The 11,868-nt window shown below is 52.4% G+C and overlaps 5 protein-coding genes across 5 annotated transcripts; 3 read left to right on the top strand and 2 right to left on the bottom strand.

The window, feature by feature from the left end:
* Positions 1–437: 437 nt before the first annotated feature.
* Positions 438–2,435, top strand: UHO2_05595 (related to RDS2 - Transcription factor involved in regulating gluconeogenesis and glyoxylate cycle genes; the record flags this gene model as incomplete). Its single annotated transcript, XM_041554766.1, has 1 exon — positions 438–2,435. One exon carries the CDS (start codon positions 438–440, stop codon positions 2,433–2,435), a length of 1,998 nt encoding a protein of 665 aa, XP_041410700.1.
* Positions 2,436–2,659: 224 nt separating this feature from the next.
* Positions 2,660–3,973, bottom strand: UHO2_05594 (uncharacterized protein; the record flags this gene model as incomplete). Its single annotated transcript, XM_041554765.1, has 3 exons — positions 2,660–3,342; positions 3,420–3,537; positions 3,623–3,973. The coding sequence occupies 3 exons, from the start codon at positions 3,971–3,973 to the stop codon at positions 2,660–2,662; spliced, it is 1,152 nt and encodes a 383-aa protein (XP_041410699.1).
* A 555-nt stretch (positions 3,974–4,528) lies between these two features.
* Positions 4,529–5,419, bottom strand: UHO2_05593 (putative mitochondrial porin; the record flags this gene model as incomplete). Its single annotated transcript, XM_041554764.1, has 1 exon — positions 4,529–5,419. The coding sequence occupies one exon, from the start codon at positions 5,417–5,419 to the stop codon at positions 4,529–4,531; it is 891 nt and encodes a 296-aa protein (XP_041410698.1).
* Positions 5,420–7,554: 2,135 nt separating this feature from the next.
* UHO2_05592 (uncharacterized protein) lies at positions 7,555–8,001 on the top strand (the record flags this gene model as incomplete). The annotated part of the gene is made up of 1 exon (XM_041554763.1): positions 7,555–8,001. The coding sequence occupies one exon, from the start codon at positions 7,555–7,557 to the stop codon at positions 7,999–8,001; it is 447 nt and encodes a 148-aa protein (XP_041410697.1).
* Positions 8,002–10,105: 2,104 nt separating this feature from the next.
* UHO2_05591 (uncharacterized protein) lies at positions 10,106–11,818 on the top strand (the record flags this gene model as incomplete). Its single annotated transcript, XM_041554762.1, has 1 exon — positions 10,106–11,818. One exon carries the CDS (start codon positions 10,106–10,108, stop codon positions 11,816–11,818), a length of 1,713 nt encoding a protein of 570 aa, XP_041410696.1.
* Positions 11,819–11,868: the final 50 nt, after the last annotated feature.

Raw genomic sequence — 11,868 nt, 5'->3', positions numbered from 1 at the left:
ATCACCAGCAGCTTCCACGAGCCGCTCGCTCTTCTTCGTCAAACTTCTTTCATCCACCTACTTTGGCAATCCGGAACCGGCATCGGACAGGTTCACATCGTCAGTTCTTCCAGATCGGTCAGCACCTTCTCCACCAAACACATAAGACCACCGACCCCGTTCGAGCATTTCCGGCGCATCTCATCTCATAAGCCGACCTCGCCAAGCCATTGCCATACGCCTTTCTGGCCAAGCTCCGACTTGCCTTTCCTCTCGCATCCATCACGTCATCGGTCAAGAACAATCGCCCAGTCATCCGTCATCGCGTCCTTCGTTGCTGCGACCTAGCACCCTATACCTTTCTCTTCCTGACCTGCCGGCATCTCGCGAGTCGCTCGTGTCGGTGGCTTCGAAATCAGGTACACTCCACGGAGCTGCGTGGTCGCCCACACGGACTCATGTATTCAACACGAGGTAATCGCAAGGTCTTGCCCAACTACCTCTTGGACGACTATGTGCCCTCTTCCGACCCGAAGCCGCCCATCAACAATGGCATGAGAAGCTCTTCGCTTCACGTAGCTTCGGAAGCCTTGCAACGCCATCACCATCCTGGCGTCGGACCAAGCAACAGTTCGGCTGACGGAGGCGGTGGAGAAAGGGGCGATGCCTCCAGCATTGGACTCCTACCACCAAGAAAGAAGAAGCTGAGGCAAGCCTGTATCTACTGCCGAAGATCGCATCTCGTCTGTGAGGACAAGAGGCCATGTCATCGCTGTGTGAAGCGCGGTATCGCAGATCGATGTGTGGACCCTCCACAAGACGGCCAGCCCTTGCAAGATGGTGGCTGGTTTGCCGGTCAAGAGACAGGCTCGAATGCAGGCTCTATCAAGGACGCCTTTGTGTCTCCTCCGCCGCCTTCCGCAGGTCCAGGAACCGCGCGACCGGGCAGCGGCGCTTTATCATCGACGTTGATGGGCACGGATATGACGAGACTGGACAGTGGACAAAGACGTAAGAGGAAGGCAAAGACAGAAGTGCCGCACCAACACATCAACGATGTTGACCGACATGGTGATAACAGACCATCTGGCGCTTACGAATTCAGCAATCCAGCGAGCTTGTATACTTCAACGCCCACCCATGCACATGCGATCCCCACCTCGACGGCGACTAGCCAAGGATCGTTGCTGAGTAGCGCCATGCCTCATCACAGCGCCGCTCCTTTCTCCACAATGCCGATGCAAGCCGAGTTTTCGACGGCAGCAAGGGCTGCAAATTCGCAGCTCTTGCAGGGTCAGCCAATCTTTCAGCCGCCATCATCGGCAGAGTTGGACTCGCTCTTCTCGGCTTACTTTTTCGATGTCGCAGATGCCTTCAACCCTCGGCCAGCCAACATGTGCCACCAACAAGGAATGCATCCTCCTCAGTCCATTGGTCAACCAGGCCCTCTCTTCCAGCCACAACATGCAGAGCAACAGCGCAGTATTCCATCGACGCATCCTCAGCACCATCCTAGCAACCAGATCGCTGCAGGGAGTCTGATGCACGCATCGCATGGTCACCACATTGATCCTTCTGCTGGACCTTGCATGGATCAGCACAATCCTCGGCGATACAATGGAGCGCCAACGCACTCACAGCAGATGCGGCCGCATCCTGCGGGCACGGGTGATGCCTCGAATGTTGACCTCTCCTCGATTGGTGGCACCAACGCTGTTCATGCCAATGTCACAAACACTGGCGCAATTCAGCCAGCTCCTGTCAAGGATCGGAGGCGTGGCAATAGCAACCCTGGCCATCAAGATCGAGATACGTCAAAGGCAGTGGCACCCGTGACGGGACAGAATCCAGGTGATGTGTACGCGCCATATCCATACCGCAAAGGCTACGCCTCACTGATGCGATACATGACGGAGCAAAGCTGGTCCGAAGAGTCGATCAGGTCGGTTGAGGCGGCGTTGTCCAAGGTGAGGCGGCTCTGGTTCTCTTTGGAAGACAACATTCAGCCATCGAGCATGATCCAGTTGCAGGCAGAGTGGGCCGGAAACGTGCGCTACTTCTCCGAGTCGGTGGTGCCATTCACGCCTGTTCCTATGGTAGTGTGTCGCAAAGCCGGCGAGGTTTATGCCTCAAATCAGCTAGCTCAGGACCTGTGTGGAAGGCGGAGAGAGCAACTGAGCGGAGGTAAGATGTCGTGCTACGAGCTCATGACTGAAAGCTCGGCGTCCGAATTCTTCCGACTATACGAGACTGCAGTGGGTGGGATGCAAGCCGAGGATGGAAGCTACGTGCCAACGGTTGGAAAGACGGCGCCCCTCTACTGGAACGCCGAGATTGTGCGGCAAAAGGATGATGGCAGTAGGTCCACTGTGCCTACACGTGGCGTGTTTGAGATGAAGATCGCGCCGTGCGGCCTTCCCTCTCTGTTGGTCGTTTGCTTTGTTCCTCTCTCGTAGACCCCACGCAAGCAGTCGATGTTCAGCGGACAGGTGGGCCATTCGCTTATCGTTGCTTCCGGCCGTGTATTACTGTAGACTGAGTTGCATGTTCACGGTCTGAGGCATGTCACTCATTGTAATTGTATCTTTCGACAGAGATTGTCTTAAATTGCGACAAGCGCTTGAGTTGGGACTACGATTTGTGGGTTAGTAGGTCGGCGTGTTGAGATCGACTATGCAACTCATCCGGCGGATTGGATCCAGTGCATCAGATCATCGTCCGGTGGGAAGGGTATGATGCCGGGAGGCACTTGCACGGCTTCCCCCTTGACTGCAGTCTGCTGCTTGGCACCGCAGGCTTTGAGCGAGGACCACTCCATGCCAGACTCGACCACCTCCCAGGCGCTGCCGGGACTGGGGGGATGCTCTGATGAAGGTGAGAGAATGTGTTGTCGCGAAAGCTGAACAGCATTTGTGGTGGGAGATGCTTTGGATGGGTTGGCAGCATGGTCCAGCTGAGTCAATAGGTTGGCGATGGTGATCAGGCTGGGCGAGGACTGCGACAGAGGGATTGGTTGTAGGAGAGGTTGAAGCTGTGTTGCTTCGGATGCGTTGGAGATAAGCGAGCGGATGGACATGGCGATGCTTCCCAGAAGCGGCTCAACTTGGCGTTGACGATGTTGCCATGAACGATGGAAGAGCTGGGCGGAGGAGGAAGAGCTGAGCAGAGCCTCGACCAATAGACGAGATGTCAACTGCTCTACAAGATTGCCCATGATTGGTGAAAGAGGTCGCATTCGCAGCAAGGCGTCTATGTCTTTGGCATCAGCTTGGATGGGATGCGACCATTGCAATTCGACGCGGAAGCATCTGAAACACTGATCCATATCGGTCATGTTACCTGGCACTAGCGTCATCACTACAGCTGTCGGATCAAGCAAAGGTCGACGGATGGAGTGAGTGAAGGGTAAGTCAACAGACCGGAGCGATTTTCAAACTTACCATGTTGCAGCTGTACCTGCCAAGGCGATACTTGTGATGACGATGGTGTCGGAACAGGAACGAGAGAGAAGCACCATTGCGAACGCATGGCAGAGTAGTCGAGCCAACCATTGCGAAGCTAAAGATGAGATGGCCTGGATTAGTGTGCTTTGCTCTTCAGTGTTGACTTGTATCCAAGGTTGTCGTGATTGGCAAGTGCTCACCAAGATTGTCGCTTCCGCCATGGCAAGGGTAAGATTCGACATTTGGTGGCGATCGAGAGGAACGACGGCAAGTTGTCGAGATAGCATGTTTGCTGTGATGATCAAGTGATGGCCTGCCAAGTCTGAGTTGCGCAGATCGAGGCAGTCTGCATTCTGATCGAGTAAAGCAAGGTGCAAGTGATCCTGCGTAACATCTGCCACTCGAACTTGCACTCGAATGTTGCTCTCTCGTCCGACCTGAAAGCTCGAGCCGGTTGTCGAGACAGTGAAGCTGGAGTTGGATGGTGCGCTGCCCTCTTGACTCATACGGACGGGCCTGCAATGTGCAGCGGTGGTAGTGATGGATGCCATGAGGAATGCCCGATCCAGACTCGAGATCGACGACTTTGCTAACGACCAAAAAAAAAAAAAAAAAAAAAAAAAAAAAAAAAAAAAAAAAGCTGTCTGAGCTTGCCTCCAGTCGTAAGGGCAGTCGTAGTTAAGGGCAGGAAAGAGATCATCTGACCAAGCCACGGTGGCACTATCGGAAAGAAGCCGAAGCATTTCTCACGCCACATCGCTTCGCCCTCGGCTTATCCGAAAGGCTTGTTCAGCAAGCTCGGTGTGGCTTGATGTAGAGCGTCTCCTTCAGTTCGGAATGGCAGTCCAGACAAGCAGCGCAAGGAAACATCACACGACAAGATAGGGCAGTCGAAGGCCATCGAGCCTCTCGATAAGATGCTCGTTTTTAATGGCGACCTTCGTTTCACTGTGTTTTTTTTTTTTTCTTTTTCGCAACTGCCGATATTACATTGTGACTCGAAAAGAGAAGGGCAAGTGCTGTTATTATTCCGAAAGACGAAAAAAGCAAAAGCGAAATCATCCTTGTCGACTTTGCTGACTTTGCTGAGCAGCTATAGGAACAGATCAGGCCTCAAAGGTAACTGAAGCACCGAGCTTGTGGGCGTTGGCGGAAGCCTGAGAGTCGCTCAGCTTGACAGTGTCGAGGGCAAGACCGAACGAGGCCTTGACTCCCGGTCGCAGAGCCTGGGTGTAGCCGAGGCAGAGGATACCGGCGTTGTTGATCTTGGCCTTGACGAAAGCGGCGTTGTCAAGGTAGGTCTTGGTACCAACCTCGAGGTTGACGTTCGAGTTGGGGCTCTTGGAGTCGTAAGTGGCACGGGCACCTGCCTCGGTGTCAGCGTTGACACGGTGGTAGTAGCTGGCCGAGTAAGTCGACAGGTTGCCGAGACCGTGCAGGGTGACGGCGTAGTCAGGAGCGTGGAAGCCAGCACCGAGGTTGTATCGGCTCAACTTGCCCTCCTTGACGTCGTAGCTCGCCTCGGCACCAGCGAGGAAGCCATCGCGGCCGAGAACGGCATCAGCGGTGAAGGTGGGGCCCTTGAAGAGGTCAAGATGCTGACGCGTGTGCAGACCGGGCTGCTTGTAGGTGGATGCGAAAAGAGCGTTCTTGGTCTGCTTCTCGGGGACGAGGGTGGAGACCAGCTCGAGCTTGAGACCCTTTGCGATGTGGTTCTCCAGCTCGATGTGGTTGCGGAGGACGTTGGCAGTGGACCAGGCCTGGGTGAAGGTGACACCGTTCTTGCGGTCCTCCCACTTGGCCTCCAGGTCACCGTTGATCGCCTGAGACTTGGAGTCACGGATACCGAGAACACGGAAGGTGACACCGTTGGGCGTCTTGGTCTTGACCTCGAGCGAGTTGCCGTGGATGGGGTAGTCCTTGGAGAGGAGGTCACCGGCGGCCTTGCCAAGGTCCTTCCAGGAAGGGGGAACGGGCTGAGAGATGACGGGAGCCATTGTGCTGTTGAGTTTAGCCAAGAGCAATGTGCAGTGGCGATGCGATGCGATGCGATGGGAAGGTAGAGACGTATGTCAGTTTCTTGAGCTTGCAACACGTTCAACACTCTACATCAAAGTGTTGGAATATTGTTCAACTCTGGCTTTCCAATAGGGGTCGGAACGCCGAACTGACACGCAGCGGTCAACACTGAATGATGACAAGGTGAAACTTACAATAGTTAGGATCGATCGACGAAAGGGCGTGATACGAAAGGGTGTGATACGAAAGGAAGTAGGTGGTGCAGAGTTGGAAAGGGACACACTCAAGGTGGTGGAGGATCACGTCTCTCGCTCCTGGAAAACGATGCGACGAGGAAGCGTCTTTTTGGGCTGTTGTTGGGTCTTTCGGCCGCGAACGGATCAGGTTTCGAGAGGCTAGGCAAGGCGCGACCAGCAAAGGGCTTATCGTGCGAATGGATAGATGTGCATTTTTCAATGGTGAGCAAAGGGGCACGTGACCAACGCGCAGCTACTCCTCACCCGAGTCAGGCAATTTAACATTCCTTTTTTCCTCAATTTCTCAGCCTCCTTTTCCAACAGTTTTCACGCGTTGTGAAGGGCGATAGATAACTAACCGTTGAAGGGGGAAAAAAAGGCAAAAAGACAATTCTCAGGCGCGGCCCAACGTTTCAAGCCGCTGCTCGCGTTGTCGCCCTCTCTGCATTTCATCAGCATCTCAGCATCCTGTGAAACAAGGGTTTGTCTGTTTCTTTCATGTTCGCGCTACGTTAGCCTAGACTCGGCTCGCTCGCTACCACCAATCTTTTGACTGTCAAGCAACAAAGGTGGAAGAGGAAGAGGGTGGCAGCTTCACGTGCATCGGGTTGAGCCTAGAGGGAATGATGCTTTCACAACTGCTACTGTCTATGATTCGTCGAATGAGAGCTTGTACAACATCGTGGCTCGTCGGTCATCAAGCGAATGCCGCATCACAGCGTCATAGCATCAGTCATAGCAAACAAAACGTGGCATGGGCATAGCAAAGCTGAGCAGCCGTCGGACATCGTCGATGTTGTAGTGCAATGAAGGCCAATTATACTCGCGTGGCAACAAGCAAGCAAACGAGCTTTGGGACCACGTTCGTCATCTAGCATCACCAGGAAAGGGCAAGCAGAGGTCCGCGCGCCGTCAAAACCCAGCCTTTGATTGCTATTTCAACAATCTCAATACAAAAAAAAATGTCTTGAAATCGAATACAAGCAAGTTCTGCGGCCAATAGAAAGACGGAGTCCGTGCGCGGAATGGTTCATTTTTGCAGCGGCCATTCAGAGAAAGCCCAAGTGCAATCGAAGAGGACGCGCATTTCTCCTTCTCAGAAAAGGTGAGCTCCTGACAGATCCGGACAGACGTCAGCTCTTGCTGTGGAGAGCTGCCACACGGTGTTGCACTCTCCCACGCTTTCATCTCGGCCCTTGCATGCACCCTATCACTGCCAAATCTGTATCACAAGACGTCTCCGGTGTGGCTGCTCAAAAGCTATTGGTTGCAACATGCTTCTTGTCGCATCCAGCCGAGATGCCTCACTCTGCTAGTCTGTGTCGCCTCGCTCGCTCATCCATTAGTTAGATTACGACCCGTGGGTGAAGGGGATATTTGGAGGCGAAAGGGCCCTTTCTATCCGGAGGAAACGGTGCCCAGTCGCTCTCTTCCATAAAGTCACACGCCTCTTTTTTTTTTTTTTTTCTTTTTTTTCTTTTTTTTCTTTTTCTTTTTGGCTTGGCCCCTGCCCTTTTCCCTGAATTTCGACTGCCAAGCTGGCTTGCTTTTTGGCTCTCACGTCGGCGTCGCTCTAGCAAGCAAGCAACGGTGAACCCTGGACAGATTCTCATAAGTTGGCTCCGACGACCCTCGATCCCTCATCTTTGCCTTTTCCCGTTGACTCCAACTTCCCATCCTGTCGTCACTTCATCCATTGGTACCATCGACTGTTTTTATCGTCACTATAGGCCTTCCAAACTTGCATCGCAACGAGCCCATCTCGATCTCACCCGCATCGCAGCTTCCTTCTCTCTCCCACCTCCCCCCGGACTTTACTAACCCTCGGCGTTCGGTACAGCTTCCATCTCTCCTCCACGTACACCACAGCCTCCAATATGTTGCCCGCTCAGCGAAACAAGATCGACATCTCGTCCTTGAACGAAGAGGAGCAGAAGCTCTTCCGACTCTACGGCAAACTGCCTAAGAAGGACTTGTTGCAAAACAAGCTCAAGGAGCGCAAGTACTTCGACTCGGGTGACTATGCTCTCTCCAAAGCTGGCAAGGCCCCACAACAATCCGTCGGCACTGCCATCCCCAACCCCGAGATGATCCCGCACGCCTCAACCGTCACATCCCCTGGCCTCAACGCCGTCTCTCCTCCTGGCCAGCAAACTGCGCCGCAATCCATTCCCGTCAACGTGCCAGGCACTACCAGTCTCGCTTCGCGACCACAAGTCAGCGCTTTCCCAATCAGCGGCGCAGGCTCGAGTCCAGGCAAGGAGACCAGCTCGCTCGGACGAGAAGAGCACGTCGTCAACGCCGATGACGCTATGCAAGACTAAGCAGAGAAGCGTGCAGTCCCCATTCCGCCTGCTCGTCTGGCTGTCCCTTGCTTCTCCTCACGAGACAACATCAAACTCTACGCTCAACACCCTCCCTCCGCCCTAAAGAGTTGCTCGCAATCCACTCCACCCTCTGCCGCAAGACTTACGCTGGAAGATGAACGAAACACGTTCTGACACACTATCTTTGCATCAATATTCGTTCCACTCGGATTTGTCTACTGGCAGTCCGAGATCCCTTTTCCCCGATTCAGGAAAGACGCGCCTGCGCTCCCCTTGGAATTTGACAGACAGCCCGCACGTTCCTCTACAAAAGAGCGTCCGCAGCCGCAGCCGCAGCCGCAGCCGCCGCCGCCGCCGCCAGCGCTACACAATTACATGCTTGCGCCGTCTCTCTTGCTTCTCGAGAAGCAGCCTAACTTACATGCTTGTCAAGAACCACATTCGTCCCTCTTTCGCAAATAAGCGACTATAAGCGTCCCTGCAGGCAGCGCATCGCGTCGCCGAACCTCATTCTGACAGTTGTCGACGCTGATGCCTTGGCTCATCTAACTTCTCGCACCAGTATCCGCATTCGTCCCAAATGGGAGGCTCGTTCACCCAGTGTAGACTCGGAGAGCATTAGCAAGCGCAGCCTCAGCAGAGCGTTGATCCGTCTTGATTACATTGTCTCAGCTGGCCTCACAGGTCGGCGGGAAAGCCTTGGAATCGGAAGATGATCCAGCAATTCGGCCTATGCGCCGCAACGGAGTCAACGCAAACATCAGCAACGCCCATTTTAGCGTCTCGCACTGCTGTATAACAACACGCTATAGCATCCTAGCTCGTCTGGTCTTCTTTGGCTTTTTTTGTCTCCTTTGGCTTTTTTGTCTTCCTTGGCTCTTTGTTGTTTCAGTCTCTTGGGTTTCGTTCCGCAATGCAGAATTGTTCAAATCCGACGTCATGTTATGCTGCGAGTGAGAAAAGCGATTGTCTGGAGCATGACAAATGCGGGGGAGTGAGCAACTTAGCATCGCTCTCGGAGCATATGCATATCCGCGGCGTCCACATTCGGCGGAAAGAAAGCAAGGGACGAAGTCCTGTTAGCCTGCGTGGAGACGAGGCTATGACTTCGGTGGTAACCACTCAGAGCTCTCTGATGTAGTAACCTTGGTTCGGCTTCCTTTCTCTACTTTAACTTGGGGGCTTTGTTGTTCCCTTACGTGCTGTGGTTAAAACTGAGCTCTTCTACAGAGCATCGTGCTGCCAAATGTTTTCTGGGTGGTATTGTGTGCTGGAGTTGCTATGGAAGACACAACGAACGACAGGCAAGCATTGCGTTTTGGTTGATGGTGCTGATCACCAAGCAAAATTCACAGCTGAAAAGTAAAGAATAAATAAATGCCGAGCGTCACCTCGCCAAAATAAAATAAAAAATAAAATAAAAAATAAAATAAAAATAAAAATTAAAATTGAAGAAGCTGCGCTGGCTGGACCTTGAAATTTCTCTGCGGGCCATTATTTTACCCCACACTCGAGCTCAGTGCTCGGCATTTGCTGTGGGAAGCTGCTTGCTTCATCGATCGAGCATTGTACATCAAACTGACCATCTCCATTCCCATCGCCGCTCTCAGCAAGCCACAGCAACAGGCAGCAGGCAGAAGGCAGCAGGCAGAAGGCAGCAGGCAGAAGTGTGTATTGATCAGCCTTCCAAGCCGGACGTTTTTCTTTCTTTTCGTATTTCTTCTTTCGGCAGCGCAGACGTCTGTGTCGACAGAAGCGAGGGGGTTGTATCGACTTGCATCCAGCTGCGAAGAGGATATGCACTAACTGCGATGTGTAATGTGGAACACGTCCTTGGGACACCTTTCACACCCTTCACCTTGTGGATGAGATTCAGGTTACCACCACAGACCTTTCGCTCACGATGACCCTCCAGCAAAGAATGCCTCCTCCGTGCTCAGTCCTCCTCATCCTGCATCTCTTCTTCCCCCCCAACCCCACACACATTCCTTCTCTCACCTCCGTCGATATATATCCCAACCCCAGCTTGGGGCCTCACCACCTGGGTCATTCCATTCTATACCTTTTACCCTTCAACGACGGCTACGGCCACTACCATCCAATGATACAGTACAAACTTTTCTCCTCCTCGCTTTTCAGCGAGTCCCTTCTGGGCAAACTCGTTTCCACAGCACACCGTCATGCTCCGACCACAGTTCTCGGGTGGATCTTGTTCCTCATTGCCTCCTTCATCCTCCTTGTTTTCTCTCTGATCAGCTATGTAGCGTTAAAGATGCTATACAACACAACTCTATACCACTACTATCTTTCCCCTCTTCGCCATCTCCCTGGTCCCAAACCCAAGCTTTTCATTGGAAACATGGATGAGTTCACGCAAAAACCTGGCGCAGCAGCGGAACTCGATTGGTCACGCAGATACGGACAATCTGGAGTGTTCCGATCGACATTCCTCTTTGGAAGGGAAGCGGTCCATTTCATGCGACCCAAAGCTTTGCGCAAGATTTTAGTCGAAGATCCTTATTCCTACCCAAAGCCTCCGATCGCATGGAAACTTCTCGGTTTAATCGCAGGCTACGGCCTCTTGACGGTTGAAGGGGAAACGCATAAGAGAATGCGCAAGACGATGAATCCAGCATTCTCGCTAACCAACCTTATCGAACAATTCCCCGTCTATTACGATAAACTCTATCCCCTCATCAAAAGAATGAAAACTCAAGTCCACCAAGCTTCGCAAGACTATGCGATAATAGACTGCGATGCAGCAGTGAACAAAGCTCTACTCGACATCATCTGTTTAACCGCGTTCGGGTATGATGCCAACTGCGTCAATGATCCAGACAACGAGCTTGCAAGTGCCTATCATTTGGTTACCAGTATGCAAAACGGACAGAATCAAGCGAGGATCAATATGGCTTTGAACTTGCCGTTGGGTGATACCGTGTTGGATTGGGCTAGTGATAAGTTTGACTTTGCTGGACCTCTCAAGAGGTCAAAGCCAGGTTCGGTGGGAGAGACGTTTTTTGCACTCTTGAATGGTGTGCATAGGATTAAGAAGGTTAGTAAGCAGATTTTGCATAAGCAGTTGCAATCGGGGCAGAGAGCGGCCAAGGTTGGAGGCTTTAAAGCGATCATTGACATTATCGAGGAGAGTCATTTGAGCGAGAATGATGGCAGGCCGAAAAATTTAAAGCAGGCTGAGAGGCATATGATCAATCAGGTGCTTACTTTCTTAGGCGCTGGACATGAAACTACTGCTTCAGGTGTTTCTTGGACTCTATGGAACTTAGCCTCTCATCCTCAAGTACAGGACAAGTTGAGAAAAGAATGCACGGAATTGATGGATCAAGACGAACGACCACCCTACTCAGCCCTCAAGGCTTTAGCATACTTGGATGCAGTCATCAACGAATCCATGCGAATCACACCACCAGTCCCAAGAACGGTACGAATCGCAAGCAAAGCTTCCACCATCGACGGCCTCTATATCCCTAAAGGAACTCTTCTCCCTATCTCGAATCGATCTATCAACATGGATACGCAAGTCTGGGGTCCAGACGCAGACGAGTTTAAACCGGAGAGATGGTTCAACCTACCGGACAAATACGATCGAACCTTCTCAATGATCACCTTTATCGCTGGTGCACATGCTTGTATTGGAAGAACAATGAGTTATTTAGAGATGAAGGCGGCCATCTTTTTGTTGGTTAGCAACTTTAGGTTCGAACCGGCCTCCAAGGATCAAGAACCGATTATGGATACATTGATTACGATGAAGCCTCAGGGCGGCTTGAAGTTGAAAGTCTACAGAGCTTGACAACTACAAGCTTTTTCTGGTTTGGGTTTGATGCTTCGTTTAGCTGTAAG

The sequence above is a fragment of the Ustilago hordei genome (genome assembly GCF_900519145.1).
Source record: "Ustilago hordei strain Uho2 genome assembly, contig: UHO2_contig_14, whole genome shotgun sequence".
In the NCBI taxonomy this organism is placed as follows: Eukaryota; Fungi; Basidiomycota; class Ustilaginomycetes; order Ustilaginales; family Ustilaginaceae; genus Ustilago; species Ustilago hordei.
This window is presented reverse-complemented; position numbering and strand designations above follow the sequence as displayed.